The 13,392-nt window shown below is 46.3% G+C and overlaps 1 protein-coding gene across 2 annotated transcripts; it reads left to right on the plus strand.

Annotated features, from left to right (window-relative positions):
* Nucleotides 1-2,261: 2,261 nt before the first annotated feature.
* LOC138718350 (THUMP domain-containing protein 2-like) lies at nt 2,262-12,597 on the plus strand. Of its 2 annotated transcripts, XM_069852794.1 has the most exons (10): nt 2,262-2,379; nt 3,117-3,249; nt 3,871-4,277; nt 5,448-5,525; nt 6,659-6,711; nt 7,018-7,105; nt 7,611-7,682; nt 8,238-8,352; nt 10,085-10,202; nt 11,779-12,597. In XM_069852794.1, exons 1-10 carry the CDS (start codon nt 2,284-2,286, stop codon nt 12,095-12,097), a joined length of 1,479 nt encoding a protein of 492 aa, XP_069708895.1. In that variant the 5' UTR covers nt 2,262-2,283; the 3' UTR covers nt 12,098-12,597. The 2 variants fall into 2 exon arrangements, with proteins under 2 accessions (XP_069708895.1, XP_069708896.1); XM_069852795.1 differs by lacking the exon at nt 3,117-3,249 and having other exon boundaries at nt 2,305-2,379.
* The last annotated feature ends 795 nt before the right edge of the window (nt 12,598-13,392 follow it).

Here is a 13,392-nt window from a genome sequence, read left to right on the forward strand (position 1 = left end):
TGAATTGATAGCCTAAACTGGAGTGAAGTGGTACGGCTTAATCTTACCTGTGGCACTTAATGCCACAAATATGCTAGGTTTGCTTACAACATAGCACAGATGCTTTAATAATTTAAAGGCCTTCCTAAAGACCACAACATAAAAGATAAAAGAGGATATGGAGGGTTGAGTGCGCTTTTCTTTAATCTCCTTTGTTATATTGAAAGTAGCCAAAGGCTGAATGACAGCTTTGCTTAAATCCTCTCCTGATTTTCAGGGGCTTTGGGTGTTGGGCTATAACATTAACTGCATTCTTTTTAAGGTACATCACTCTAAGTCATAAATTATTAATTCTACTTTTTCCTTCTGAAAAAAGAAGAATATTTCCCAACTAAGGCATTGTATAAGGCGGTAAACAGGATTCTTGCTTGTTGCATTTCCAAAAGAACTACATACATTCTAGCAAATTGCATTTTACACCAACTTTCCAGGCATTTATTCTCCTTGGCATTATCTTACAGAATAAAACCAACAAATCATAAAGCTGTTTTCCAAAGTTTAAAAAGGGCTTTTTTGCTACGGTTTATTTCACATGTCATAGAATCATAGAATCATAGAATCGTTTGTGTTGGAAGGGACCTTAAAGATCACCTAGTTCCAACCCCGCTGCCATGGGCAGGGACGCTTTTCACCAGACCAGGCTGCCCAAGGCCTCATCCAACCCGGCCTTGAACACCTCCAGGGACGGAGCAGCCACAGCTTCCCTGGGCAACCTCTTCCCGTGTCTCACCACTCTCATGGTGAAGAAATTCTCCCTTATGTCTGCTCTAAATCTGTCCCTTTACAGTTTCATAGAATCATAGAATCATAGAATAACCAGGTTGGAAGAGACCCACCGGATCATCGAGTCCAACCATTCCTATCAAAATAGTTTATAGGCATTGCCCCTAGTCCTATCACTACAAGCCCTTGTAAACAGTCTCTCCCCAGCTTTCTTGTAGCCCCTTTCACGTACTGGAAAGTACCTGCTGGCCACGCTTCTTTTGATGCAGCCCAGGATACGGCTGGCCTTCTGGGCTGTGAGTGCACATTGCTGGCTCATGTCACGCTTCTCATCAAACAAGCACCATGAAGTCCTTCTCAACAGGGCTGTTCTCAATCACATCATCCTGCATCCTGTACTGAAATTGGGGATTGCCCCGCCCCAGGTGTATGTTGTATTGTAATGTATTTGTGATATATTTGGGTTGTAATGGGTTCTGTACTGTATTGTATTTTGCATTTTATTTTAATTTGTGTTGTATTGTAGGGTATGGTATGGTATTTAGGGTTTGGTGCTTTGTACGGTGTAGTGCGGTGTTTTATATGGTATGTATGGAAATGTTTACTATGGTATGTTGTCTATTGTATGGTATGGTTTGATAGAATATTTTGCATGGTATGGTAATTACAATGGTATGGTACGGATTTTGAAGCCAGTATGGTGTGTTTTGTATTGTGTGTATGGTACCTTTTGGATGCTATGGTTTCTACTGTGTGGCATGGCTGGTTTTCTGTGGTTGGTAGGAATGGTATGCTAAGGCATTTCTGTCATCTGTATGGTCTGCAATGGTATTGCATTTTGTGCTGCGTGCATGGTACGGCATGGGGTACGGCATGGGGTACGGCATGGCATTGCGTGGCATGTGTTGTGATGCATTTTGCAGGTTGTGTGATGCACAAGCAGGTTGTGCTTATGATATGGGATGGGATGCTGTGGTGTGGTATGCTATACTATGCTATGGCATGGCATGGCATGGCATGGTAGCTAGAAAGCTGCCTCGAGGAGAAGCACCTGGGGGTGTTGGTTGATGGCAACTGAACATGAGCCAGCAGTGTGCCCAGGTGGCCAAGAAGGCCAATGGCATCTTGGCTTGTATCGGAAACGGTGTGACCAGCAGGTCCAGGGAGGTTATTCTGCTCTTGTACTCAACACTGGAGAGGCTGCACCCTGAATCCTGTGTTCAGTTCTGGGCCCCTCACCCCAAGAAGGATGTTGAGGCTCTGGAGCGAGTCCAGAGAAGAGCAACGAAGCTGGTGAAGGGGCTGGAGAACAGGCCTTATGAGGAGCGGCTGAGAGAGCTGGGGTTTTTTAGCCTGCAGGAGGCTGAGGGGAGACCTCATTGCTCCATCTAAGGACCTGAAAGGAGGTTATGGGGAGGACGGAGCTGGCCCAGAGCGGTACCGCCCGCTAGGAAGGGGAAGGCGCCGCCGCCCCGCCTCCCGCCCCGCGTGGGCCCCGCCCCCTCCCCGCCCCGCGTTGCGATGGCGGCGGGCGGCGGGCGGTTCTTTTGCACGGCGGGCAGGGGGCTGGAGCCCTTCTTGGAGCGGGAGGTGCGGGCGCGGCTCGGCGCCTCCGAGGTGAGGGCCGGGCGGGGAGGAGAAGGGGAGGGGAGGGAAGGGAGGAGAGGCGGGTGGCCGGCGCAGGGGTGGGACGTGTCCCCTCGGCCCCCGCGGGGTCGGGGGCGGCGCTGCCTCCCCCGCGACGGGGCCAGAAGGGGCCGGGGGGAGGCGAGAGGGAGCGAGGGAGGCGAGAGGGGACCGGCTGGGGCGAAGGGGGGGCCCGCGCTGGAGGGGCGGCTGCTCGCCCCGAGCGTGCTGGGTGGGTTGAATTTGGGAGATGACAGGTCGCCGTCGGCTTTGAGGATCAAGTTTAGCCGTGGTTCTAACCGAGAAAAGACGCAGCTTCCCCCCAGCCCCCTGTGCCTTGACCGGTTTTGAGGTTTTGCAGCGAATTGGCCTCTGTATTCCTCGTGCGTCCCTCGTCACAGCTGGGTCAGGAGAACTACCCCCAGGCGTGAGTTCAGGCTTCAGACCTTGCAGGACCGAAGTCAGCTCGATGAATAGGGAAGAGATATTTCCTTTCAGAAAGAACAAACTGGTGAACTTTAGTCTGAGCTTAATCGATGCGCGTCTTTGATTCTTGGGAAGTGTCCCCTGTCTCTAATCCTGGACCCAGAGGGGCCAGGGTGGAGAAGGGCCAGGGGAGGAGGGGGGACCCGGGGTTGAGGGGCTGCTGCTCGCCCCAAATGTGCGTTTGTTTGGGGTGGCCAGCTGCACATCTCCCTGCCACGATCGGAGCTTGTGTTTCCCTGGAGGTGGTCAGCGTCCCTGGAAAGGTCTTCTTCAGCACAGAGGCAAAGCTGGCTGAGCTGAGGGAGCTCCGGTCTGGAGAGCGGCTGTTCCTGCGGCTCCACAAACAGCCCCCGCTCCCCGTTTCTAGGGAGAAAGGTAAGGCTGGCACCAGCTCCTTCTCTCGGGTGTACTTGGAATCGTGAACCCCGGTGGGAGTCATACAATCATAAAACAATATGGGCTGGAAGGGACCTTAAAGATCATCTAGTTCCAACCCCCATGCCCTGAGCAGGGACATCCCACTAGATCAGGCTGCCCAAGGCCCCATCCAGCCTGGCCTTGAACACCTCCAGGGATGGAGGACTTGATTCTGAGCTGAATCACTGTGTGTCTTTGATTCTTGGAAAGTATCCCACGTCTCTAATCCTGGACCAAGTGCTTTCTGGGGAGGATGGCATGGTTGGCTGGCCCTCTGTCCCTGGGAATGGTCCAGTTTTTTTAGAGCTGCTGAATTCTTCTGCAGAATACAATCCTTGCACAATTTCATCTTGGTTCTGCAGAGCTTCTAATCAGAGGGATGCCTTGGTCTCTGCTGGTGGCATGTGTGGGTACTGAGAGCTCGGTTGTGCCTGTGATGGCAGTGATGCCTGCTGCTGTGGTTCCTGGATTCACACACAAACAAAATTTGAACACCGTCTGTTAACAGCTGTTCTCAATCTGTAGGAAAATCAAATTCTGAGACTGTAGTACTTAAGCTGAAACTACTTTTTCTTCCAGGGAAGATGCTGCATGAGATTAAAAGCCTTGTCACTGAGGAACCAAAGTCTTGGCTGGATGTAATCTCTACTTGGAGGAACCTTCGTGGGTGCGAGGGGAAAAAAGATGTGCTTCCAGAAAACAGGTTGCCTCTCAAGAGAAAATCAGAAGAAGAGACAAATATTGTAACTAAAAGGCAGAAAGCAGAACAAGTGAGAGAGCCTGAGGAATGTCAGGCAGAAGATGGAGAGAGTTATATGGTACCTGAGAGAAAGAGCGACCAGAACTGTGGGACTGAAAGCCAGGCTTCCTTAGAAGACCTTTCCAAAAGCAGCAAAGAGGAAGCTGTTGCAAATGAGGAATTTGGCTTCAGTTTCAGAGTTTCTTGTCGCTGTAGTGGAGCAATTGCCAAAATACTTACTTCGCAGGTATGCTCAAGTATCTCTGTTTTAAAGTAATTTACCAAAGGGGAAGGGAGATGTGTAGTTTCGTTTGTCATTTCAGTTGTGTTGTATGTTTTAGAATAATAAACTGCTGGAGGTTTTTCTGTATTTTCTCAACCAAGCCCTTAATCTGCATTTGTTTTAAATAAGTAGAAATGCTAGGGTTGCTGTTAATTTCTGGGCTCTGTTACCCTGAGTATTTTTCAAATCAGTGCCTTTTATTGAGGATAAGTTGAGGTACTTGGGCTTGTGGAGCTTGAGAAGTGATCTGATACTAGCTTACAGCTACTTAAAAGGGCCCTTGCAAGGACTGTGGAGCCAAACTCCTCTCAGTTGTGGCAGAGGGTGTAAAAGAAAGGCACAGGCCAGAACTTGCGGGTCGGTGGGCTCTGACTGGGTATTGGGGAGTGTTTGTTCCCTAGGAGGGCAGTGCAGGCCTGGGAGGTGTCACAGGGAGTGGATCTTGGCCCTGGGAGAGAGTAGTGGCGTAGAGGACTTCCAGGGGCCCTTTCCATCTAGCACTGATCCCATCTGTAATAACTTTCTGCTGTGAGGGGAAAAAAAATAAACAAAGCTCTGTGTTGTTTCAATTTATGTAGATTTCTCTTACTTGAAGACAGCAGTGGTTTAACTAGATTTTTTTTTTTTTTCTTGCTGAAGCTAGGAACGTGGGCAGGTGGGACGCGTGAGCCTGCCAACATGAATGTTTGCTTAAATTTGTGTCATGTTTCAACTCTTGCACTCTGAAAGTAGTGAGAGCTTTCTAGATGCCATAGAAGCATTAAAATTGTGAGTAGCAGTTGCGTGTTTGGAGATTTCCTCCTGGGTGATCTAGTTTATGTCCATCAGAAATATTTTTAGTGCATGTTCTATAATTCCAAAAGTGATGACAGCTTTTATTGTAGCTTGGGCGGGACTTAAACTTCAGCCTCTCACACTCCAGCTAAGCGATAATCCCTTTGTCCTTTGGTGTGTTTGCTCTACTCCCTGTGTCCTGTTGTCCGTTTTTGGGGCTTTGTAGGAATTAATCTCATAGGGATAAAGAGAGGCCCGTTCTTTTGGCAGGTACTTGAGGATTGTGCAGTTGAGGCTGAAATGGGTAGTTTTTTTAAATCTGTTGGTTTTACTGCCCGTGTCTGTTCTTCCCCCTTGCAGGAGATCGGAAGAGCCGTTGGCATAGCGCTCATGAAGCAGTTTGGGTGGCGGGCTGATCTGCGGAACCCTGATCTAGAGGTAGTAGTGCTTGTCTGCTAGATGGCTTCTTGCTTCTTCCAGAATTGCTCGCAATATCTTTCATTTTGTTCTTTGCTCCCTTTGCACATGGGATGGTGGCCTCTCTCTGTCTTTCTGCTGCTGAATTTAGAAATCATTGGGTAGCACTGAGCTAAAGTTTTCAGTAGACACTGTGTGAGTGCCTTCCCGAGCACTTAAATACTGGAATGGCCAGCATGGCCCCCCTCTGAGGGGAAGGATCCATGCAGGTGATGGTTCAGGATCTGGCCTGCTTGCAAAGTGCTGAACTCTGTGTTGAAAGCAGAGGTCCCCTGAGCTGTTGAGCAGGTAGTTTAGCCTCTACAGGGGAAGAGAGTGAGCGGGGAGGTTGTGTTCTTGAAGAACTTGAGAATGCCATTGATGGAAGAGCCTCCTCCCAGGGCTCGTCCCTCAAAGTAGCCTGCTTTAGGCATCCTCCATGGTGCAGGCTGTGTGGAGATCTTGGAAAGGTTTCATTGCCCTTGGCAAGCTGTTTCTTCATTTCTGTGCTTGGCCTGTGGAAGCTGCTCTCAGCACCGGTGCTGGGAGGTCTGAAACCATCTCTAAAAGCTCTGAGCTCATCTACTGGCTCTGTTTTTTATCGGCTGTGCATCAAATACGGCCTTGTTGAGCCTGAAGTGGGGCTTTTGTTCTTGTCCAGATTTTTGCTATGAAACCATTTAAGTGCTGAGCACTGAGATACTTCAAAAGCATCATGGCTCTCTTAGGGCTCCATGGGGAGGGACTACAGTCATGCCAAATCTGTTGGGGAGCTCACTTGTCTTTTAAGATGCTTTCTGTAGGACAGGAGGGCATTTTCTTCAGCTGCCTATACTTCTGTAAGGATTACTCAGTTTTGCCTCCATCTGAAATGCCCCAAAAAATAAGCGTGTGTGTGGGAATAGCTGAGCGCTGGGATGCTCTCTTCAAGGAGGCATTCTGATAATTTAGTGTGCTTTCTTCCAATTAATCTAATTGTCCAAAGTGTATATTTTTGTTCTTAAAACTAGGATAAGAAGTTTGTAGAAACATCTTCTGTGTCTGGTTTAAATGAGTTAAAGCTATTGATGTGTCAGATGGAGAGTTTCAAATGTAATTTTTTTCCCCTCTTTCAGGTCTTTGTCCGTCTTAATGACATTCACTCTGTGGTGGGGATTCCCCTTTTCAGGTGGGCGTCCTCCTCATCAGATTTGTTTTGTCAGTATCAGAACAGGCATAATTTCTAAATAGTCTTGCTGTTGACTGTGAGCGTTTATCTTCTGGTTTGATATTCACTGGACTGTCGTGTTAGTCTTGTGTTCTGTGTGGAGCTTATCTGCGCTTGTAGGGCAGACTTTGTGATGAGTTATGGATAAAAGCAAGCTGTCGTTTGTGTCTGTCTGCAGATCTGTCCAGGTCATTTATTCTTTCATATTACATGGGCTTTTCTGGGTGGTTGTGCTGTTGCCTAACATTGATTTTTTGCTGCCTGCAGGCTTCCGTTGGCAAACAGACAGTATATCAAAACAGCAGGGCTGCGGTCAACAGTTGCATGGGCCATGGCATCTCTGGCTGAAATCAGGGTAAGCCAAATGTTCATGGCAAAGCTGTAGAGTCCCAAATGATGGAGGGGTTGCTGCTTATGGGGGCAGGAGCAGGGAGCTTTGAAGAAGTGTGGTGATTGTAGTGTCCCATGCTCTAAGACATGAATGAGGAAAAGGATTCACAGTTTTTTTCACTGTCCAGGCTTCAAATTTTGTTTGGGTTGCTCTTCCGAGGGGAAAATAGAAGCGAGTGTGATATTTTCCACAGATTAATTTGGTACCAATATCTGTCTGCAGTCCACTTTTAGTCTTTTCCACTAAACATCACCTCAGGGCTACATACATCGATGCATTGTCTCTAGTGAAACTACTAATGTGTTTTGCTATGTTCTCTTGCAAGCCAGTTGGGCCTGGAAAACCAGTAATTATTTTTACTTACACTGCACAGTGGGAATACCTAGGTGATCCATACGTCAGTAGTAAACTTTGTCCTGGGAGAGGAGTTTGTCTTGCTTGAGATACAATAACCCCTTTATTTTTGCAGGCAGGTGCCTTTGTGCTGGATCCCATGTGTGGGCTGGGAACGATACTTCTGGAAGCTGCTAAAGAGTGGCCTGTGAGTATCACAGTAGCAACAGGCAGGACCTTGTAGTTCCATCGGGAAAAAATGTGTGCAACCATTATACCAAAGTGCGTTACTGAAAAGCTAGAACCAAACCGGTCCTTCTGTGCCGTTGTTGAGAGTGTTTTAGGACAAACATTGCTCCGCAGGAAGCACAGGGTTTGTGCAAGACTGGCGTGGACTTCTAAAAGTGCCTCGACTTATCCTGGGATCAGAGGTGTCAGTGGGACAGTACAGCCAGTTTCCACTATTAGAGGCAGCATGGCTGTTTGTAGCCATCTGGGGTCTTGCTGTTAGTACAGAGCCTAAATGTTTCTGTAAGTCACAAGTGTCTTGAGCAGAGCAGAATACGGAAGGAGTCAAGAGTGCTCAAACTTCACCCAGTTCTCTGTCCTCTGAGTCTATGTATTGCTCTGTGGAATGGTAGTAGATCTCCCAGCAAGGGGTTTATCTTGGGAGAGGTGTGCAACAAGACAGTTCTGAGAAGCCTTTCTAAAATAAATACACCTGGTTCCCGTCCAAGTGACTTTTCTCTTTTTCTCTGAACAGGAAGCGTGTTACTGGGGTGCTGATCTAAGTGATTCACAGTTAGAAGGTGCAGATGAGAATCTTAGGACTGCAGGCTTGATGGATAAGATTGAGTTGCTTAAAGCTTCTGTGAAAGGTATGGCTGTAGGCTTTCCAAGTGATACATGTTGGAAATATTTTGTAGTTTTAGGATTACGCAGGTAACATAGGATCTCTTGAGGTTACGTGTAGTAGAGCTACCTCTTAATAAAAGAGCCAAGTAGTGACTGTAGTTCTAGAGAATGGATAATTTTTTGCTTTCCCCTCCCTGCCTCCTGCTCCCAGGAACTTTGGTGAGAATATACTCAGCAGAAGACAATGAAAATAATAATTGTCAGACATGGGCAGTAGTTGTCTGTCTGAATGGTAAAGTTTTGAATGCCACAGAGAGTACATACTATATAAGAATTCTTTGTCTTATGGGAAAACAGCAAGGACAGACAAAAAGTGGTTTGTAACTTCAATTTACCAGATAAGTAATTGCATTAAGATCAGCTAATTCGTTGATGTTTTGCAGTACGAGTATCTTAAATGACGATGCCTTTCTCCTGGAAGACTCTCTCCTGCTCATGCTCTCACTTCATAAGTTAATCAGGGGAGAACATAATAATTTAATGACCTTACTCTGGACCTCAAAGCCTGAATCTAAATTAGTCATTTATGAAATTTACACCAGACGAGAGCTGGGTGTTCTTCCCTGTGCACGGGTGATGAAGCGTTCATATTTTTTAAACTTGCAATGTATTTCTTATCAGAACTGTAAGAAATATTATGTGTTTTTTGTAAGAACATATATAGCTTTATTTCTTCTTTAAAAGCTGTGATTGTGCTGAGCTTCTAGGGTAACGGACAGTACTTTGATGTCAGGCTTTTCTAATACTGAACAAGTAACTGGTGTCTTTGTCACTGATCAGATGCTGTTATTTCTGCATGTGTTGAAGGACTGTAGGTAACTTGTCCTTCCATTTGTAGATAAAATTGTTCTAAAATTGTTGTGCTGCAAGTGTTGCTCCAAGGATGGTCCAAGAAACATCTCCTGCCAGTTCTGGAAAGGCTGGCATAGAATCACGACAGGATTTAGGTGAGAAGGGACTGCTGGAGCTCTTTAGTCCTGTCATCTGCTGGGAATGAGGCTAACCCTAAAGCTGGGTCAGGTTGCTGAGGGCATTGTCCAGTCGAGTTCTGAGCATCCTGAGAGATGGAGAATCCATAGTCTCATTGTTTGGCAAGCTGGCAAAGCCCTGTCTGGCCGGCGTAGCCTGGTATATGGCCAACCTTCATCACCACAAGGGTGCAGTGCTGCCTCATGGTCACAACAACGGACTGTTGTAGGATGCAGAAACTCTGGGAAGGTACTTCAATGACTCAAGCTCCAACAGAACCTAGGCGATTCTGATTGGAGAAAACGGGGATAGAGAAGAATTTAAAATGTGGTTCGTTGCCATTCATACATGTACTTAGTGTAAAATGCTTGCAAGCTTAGTTCTTCTTTTGTGTTTTTGCTTGTAAAGATTCCCTTGTGTTGAGAAGCAGCAGCTGATTTGGACCCATGCAGTCCCTTGTTTGTAGAGTCTTGTTATGGAGCAAACATATCCCCACTAACTAGGAGTCTGTGAGCTAACCCACACACTCATGCATTTGTCTCTTCTCGGTCTGCATTGGGTTGGTGGCTTTGTGATGCCATTTGTGAGGAAAGGTACAGAAGGAGCCATGAGTCTGGGTGCATAACCCGCAAAAGCGTTGGCAGGCAGTTTTGTAAGGTGCTTGAGGGCATAGCTGCTGCTCGTTTTCCACACAGGACGATTTAAAGACCTGCCTTTATTCTGCAGCATTGCCGTTGCCTTCAGAAAGCTTTGATGCTGTGATTGCGGATATTCCGTTTGGGAAGAAGTTCAAGATAACAAAAGTCTTTCAGCTCCTTCCAGATATTCTCCAGGAAATGGAGAGGTACGTGTGGCCCTTGACATGGTATACGTGTTTGGTGTAAATGTCATGATGGTTTGTGATCCTAAGTGTTCAGCCAGCTTCAGGTTTTCTTTATTCCAAACACACTCCAGTTTTTTAGTCGGATCCCGTGCAGCCAGTGAAAGTCCGAGTCCTTTAATTGTCCCTTGAAGGCTGTTGTGGCTTGTCTTGCAAGCTGTGGAAATGCTGGCGGCAGCACAAGCTGACAAGGAATGAGCTTGTTGTGTGGGCTACATTCGCGAATATTCTTTCCAAGGCACGATGGTTAAATGTTTGAGTCACACTCACAAATACCCTTAAGGCAGAAAGGAGAAAGAGGAGAGGATGACCTAGATGAACTTAACGCACGGCCAGGTGGATAAAGCGTCTCCGTTGAGGTCAGCTTGTATAAAATCATAGGCTTTCCTTTTGGGTTGACAATCAAGCTTTTACTAGCCTATATTGTTGGGAAGAAAGATGTCAGACCAGAAAATGGTGGTATCAATTTTCCTTTCTGTTAGTGTATATCCAGTTGGCCACCTGGTCTGCTTTTAGATGCCTCCTTTCATCTTTCACCCTGTTGTTTTGTAGCAGAGTTCAGCCAAACTAATAGCAGGCTGCTTCTATCAGGCAGTTCAAACCATGTGCTTCTTTATTTCTTTTCTTGGCTGAAAGGCTGACAGTCCTTTCTGTAGGACTGGTCTTCAGCAGTGTTCATTTTGCTCACCCAATGCAGGAATGCAGTGGGAAGGTGGTGAAGAAGGTGTGGTAGCTCCACAGAACAGCAGGGCAACCTTGTGTCAGCTTACAGTGACCAGCCCTCCCTTTGACTCTGCTTGTAGTCTGGTCTTATTTGCTCTGCTGGGCCACTCTAAGCAAAATATTTCCCTGGGAATGTGGAAATGAGGAAGGGACCGTTACTGTGAGAGCCCCACGAGTAAGACTGTTCAATCCACTTGCTGTGAACAGAGCAAGGATAGTCCTATTTTCTCCTCTCTTTCAAAGCCAAGTGTCACGTCTGGTCATGTACTGTGAAAAATGGATTACGCACAGTGATGAATTTTCCTCTGCTTCCTGAGTTTGCAAACCATTAAGGATCAGTGGAACAGAGAAAGAACAGACCTTTTAAAGTTTCCAAATGGAAAGGTCAGCTTCAGAATTGCCTTACCAATCTTCTGTTGCCCTGGGAAGCTGTTCCTTTGCAGAGTGGTGGAGGCTTATGCAACCGAAAACCAGTGTTTGAAATTGATACTCCCCTCAGTCCTTGAAATAATACCAAGAGGGGGAAAACAGAATCTACCTTCCCTGCTGATGCAGTGGAAAGAACTCCTGAGGCCAGAAATGTTTGGGAGTTAGGATAGGACCTTGTTCTCCCATTTAGAAAGAGTTATAAAGATAGGGAATTTAAACTCCATTTGGAAGTGTAGTTTATCGAGTTGAGCCATGAGCATTAACAGGCCTAGTGTTTTGTTGAATGCAAGTGCCATCTGAAGCGTCAGCAGTGTTGAGTTCTGCACAGATGAATGCATGTCAGGCAGAATGAACACCTAACCTACTTTTTTTCCTTTTTTTTTGCCAGAGTACTGCGTGTTGGAGGCACTATTGTATTGCTACTGAGCCAAGATCTCCATAAGCGCATTGATGGCGTTGCCAAGCATGCCAAAAGTGACTCTCCTATCGTCTTTTCTGATGGCGCAAGGGAAGCTGCCATTGCAAAAGCCCTGAATGTTGATGGGAACGCTTCCTCCTCAGTGAACGGTGTTGAAGAAGCTTCCGTCAGCAGCAGACAGACACGGTTTGGGTCTCTGGTGCCAGATGGTGTCTATGGAGTTAGTCTTGGAAAGACGGATGCTTTCATACACAAATACAGGAAGATCTGTACTGCTGGGAATCGGTAGCTTTCTTGCACTGTGTCAAAGTGAACTTGAATCCTGATACGCTTCAAGAGTAGCATGGCGGTGATCTGGTGGAGCCTTGTTGATCGGAACAAAGCCTGTGCCATCTGTTAGTCCAGCTCACTTTCTTTGGATATCGGAAGGTTCTGCTTTTCTCTCCTTCTTTTGGAGAGGTGGAAGATGCCTTATAATGCATCAAGTATTTTTACTGTAAGATATTGTAATGAGGTAGAGTCCTGAAATCCTTACTTAGACAAAACCTCTCAGTATTGGGAGGAGTTTCTTTGTGACAGAGACTTCATTTGCAGAACTGCAAACCCAAATGAGCTGCTATTAACTGTGACTGGATTTTCACCTTCAGCAGTGTTTTTAGGAAGTACATCTTGTCTGCAGGAGTCTCCAGCTCTTTTTGAGGGCTGGATGTGTACTTTTATTGTGTGTCTCTTGCAGTATTACTTGAAAGCTTGTTTCTGATGAGTTTGAAATGTTGTTATTCAGATCCCTTGGAGTAGAAAATAAACTATTTTCTGTGTTAATTCTTTGCAGTGTTTGTATGTGTGTGACGGGTGTGCTTTGGCTTTTTAGGGTGAAGAGACTTAGTTCTATCAAAAAGAATGATTTTCCTCACTCAGTAACGTTAGTCCAAAAGCACTGTGGAAGATGGAGAAACTTGCCAAGTTCAAAGTGACTTCTGTGAGCAAAGCAGCATGTGGAAAAATTCTCCTGAAGAGAGAGAGGTCTCAGCAATTCTTGTAGTCTCTGCAAAAGGTTTGTTGGAGGGAAGAATCTAATCCAAGGCTTCCCCATGGCTGCTGAGCTGACAGGGAAGTATTGGTATGGAGAAGGACTACGATTGCTTTCAGCTGCTATTTTGAACAAGCCTTTGCAACTTGGCAAACTGAGATGGACTCATGAATTGTGTTCCTCTGCTGTGATTAGCATGGAGATAGCAATCAGAACTGTCTGAGTTGGTATGGGCTTTTTTTCTTTTTCTTTATTTGAAGTTCATTGTTGGAGCCAGTTGGAAGCATTTTTTTATGCAGGTGCTTTCCACAACACACAGGCTCCAGTCTGAAGATGTTAGAATTTGAAGTAAGAGCCTGTGGTGCAGACTGCACTACGGAGACCCAGAGGGCAGGAGGATATGGGCCAGATTGGGAAGATCCTGCTGCAGTGACTTCTGCTGGTGAGCTGGTACCTGGAAACATTCTAGTGCACTGCAAGTCTGCTAGTATGGATTTCTGGCTTAAACCAATATTTTTCTAATTATACGCCCCCCTCCCCAAGTCAGCTTTCAA

Source organism: Phaenicophaeus curvirostris, chromosome 2 (assembly GCF_032191515.1).
Source record: "Phaenicophaeus curvirostris isolate KB17595 chromosome 2, BPBGC_Pcur_1.0, whole genome shotgun sequence".
Classification (NCBI taxonomy): domain Eukaryota; kingdom Metazoa; phylum Chordata; class Aves; order Cuculiformes; family Cuculidae; genus Phaenicophaeus; species Phaenicophaeus curvirostris.

What these genes read in the sequence shown, in the direction of transcription:
- LOC138718350 (XM_069852794.1), top strand. Translation starts at nt 2,284, where the DNA reads ATGGCGGCGGGCGGCGGGCGGTTCTTTTGCACGGCGGGCAGGGGGCTG. An exon ending in CCAAAATACTTACTTCGCAG is followed by an intron (nt 4,278 to 5,447) that starts GTATGCTCAAGT and finishes TCCCCCTTGCAG; the next exon opens with GAGATCGGAAGAGCCGTTGG. An exon ending in TGCGGAACCCTGATCTAGAG is followed by an intron (nt 5,526 to 6,658) that starts GTAGTAGTGCTT and finishes CCCCTCTTTCAG; the next exon opens with GTCTTTGTCCGTCTTAATGA.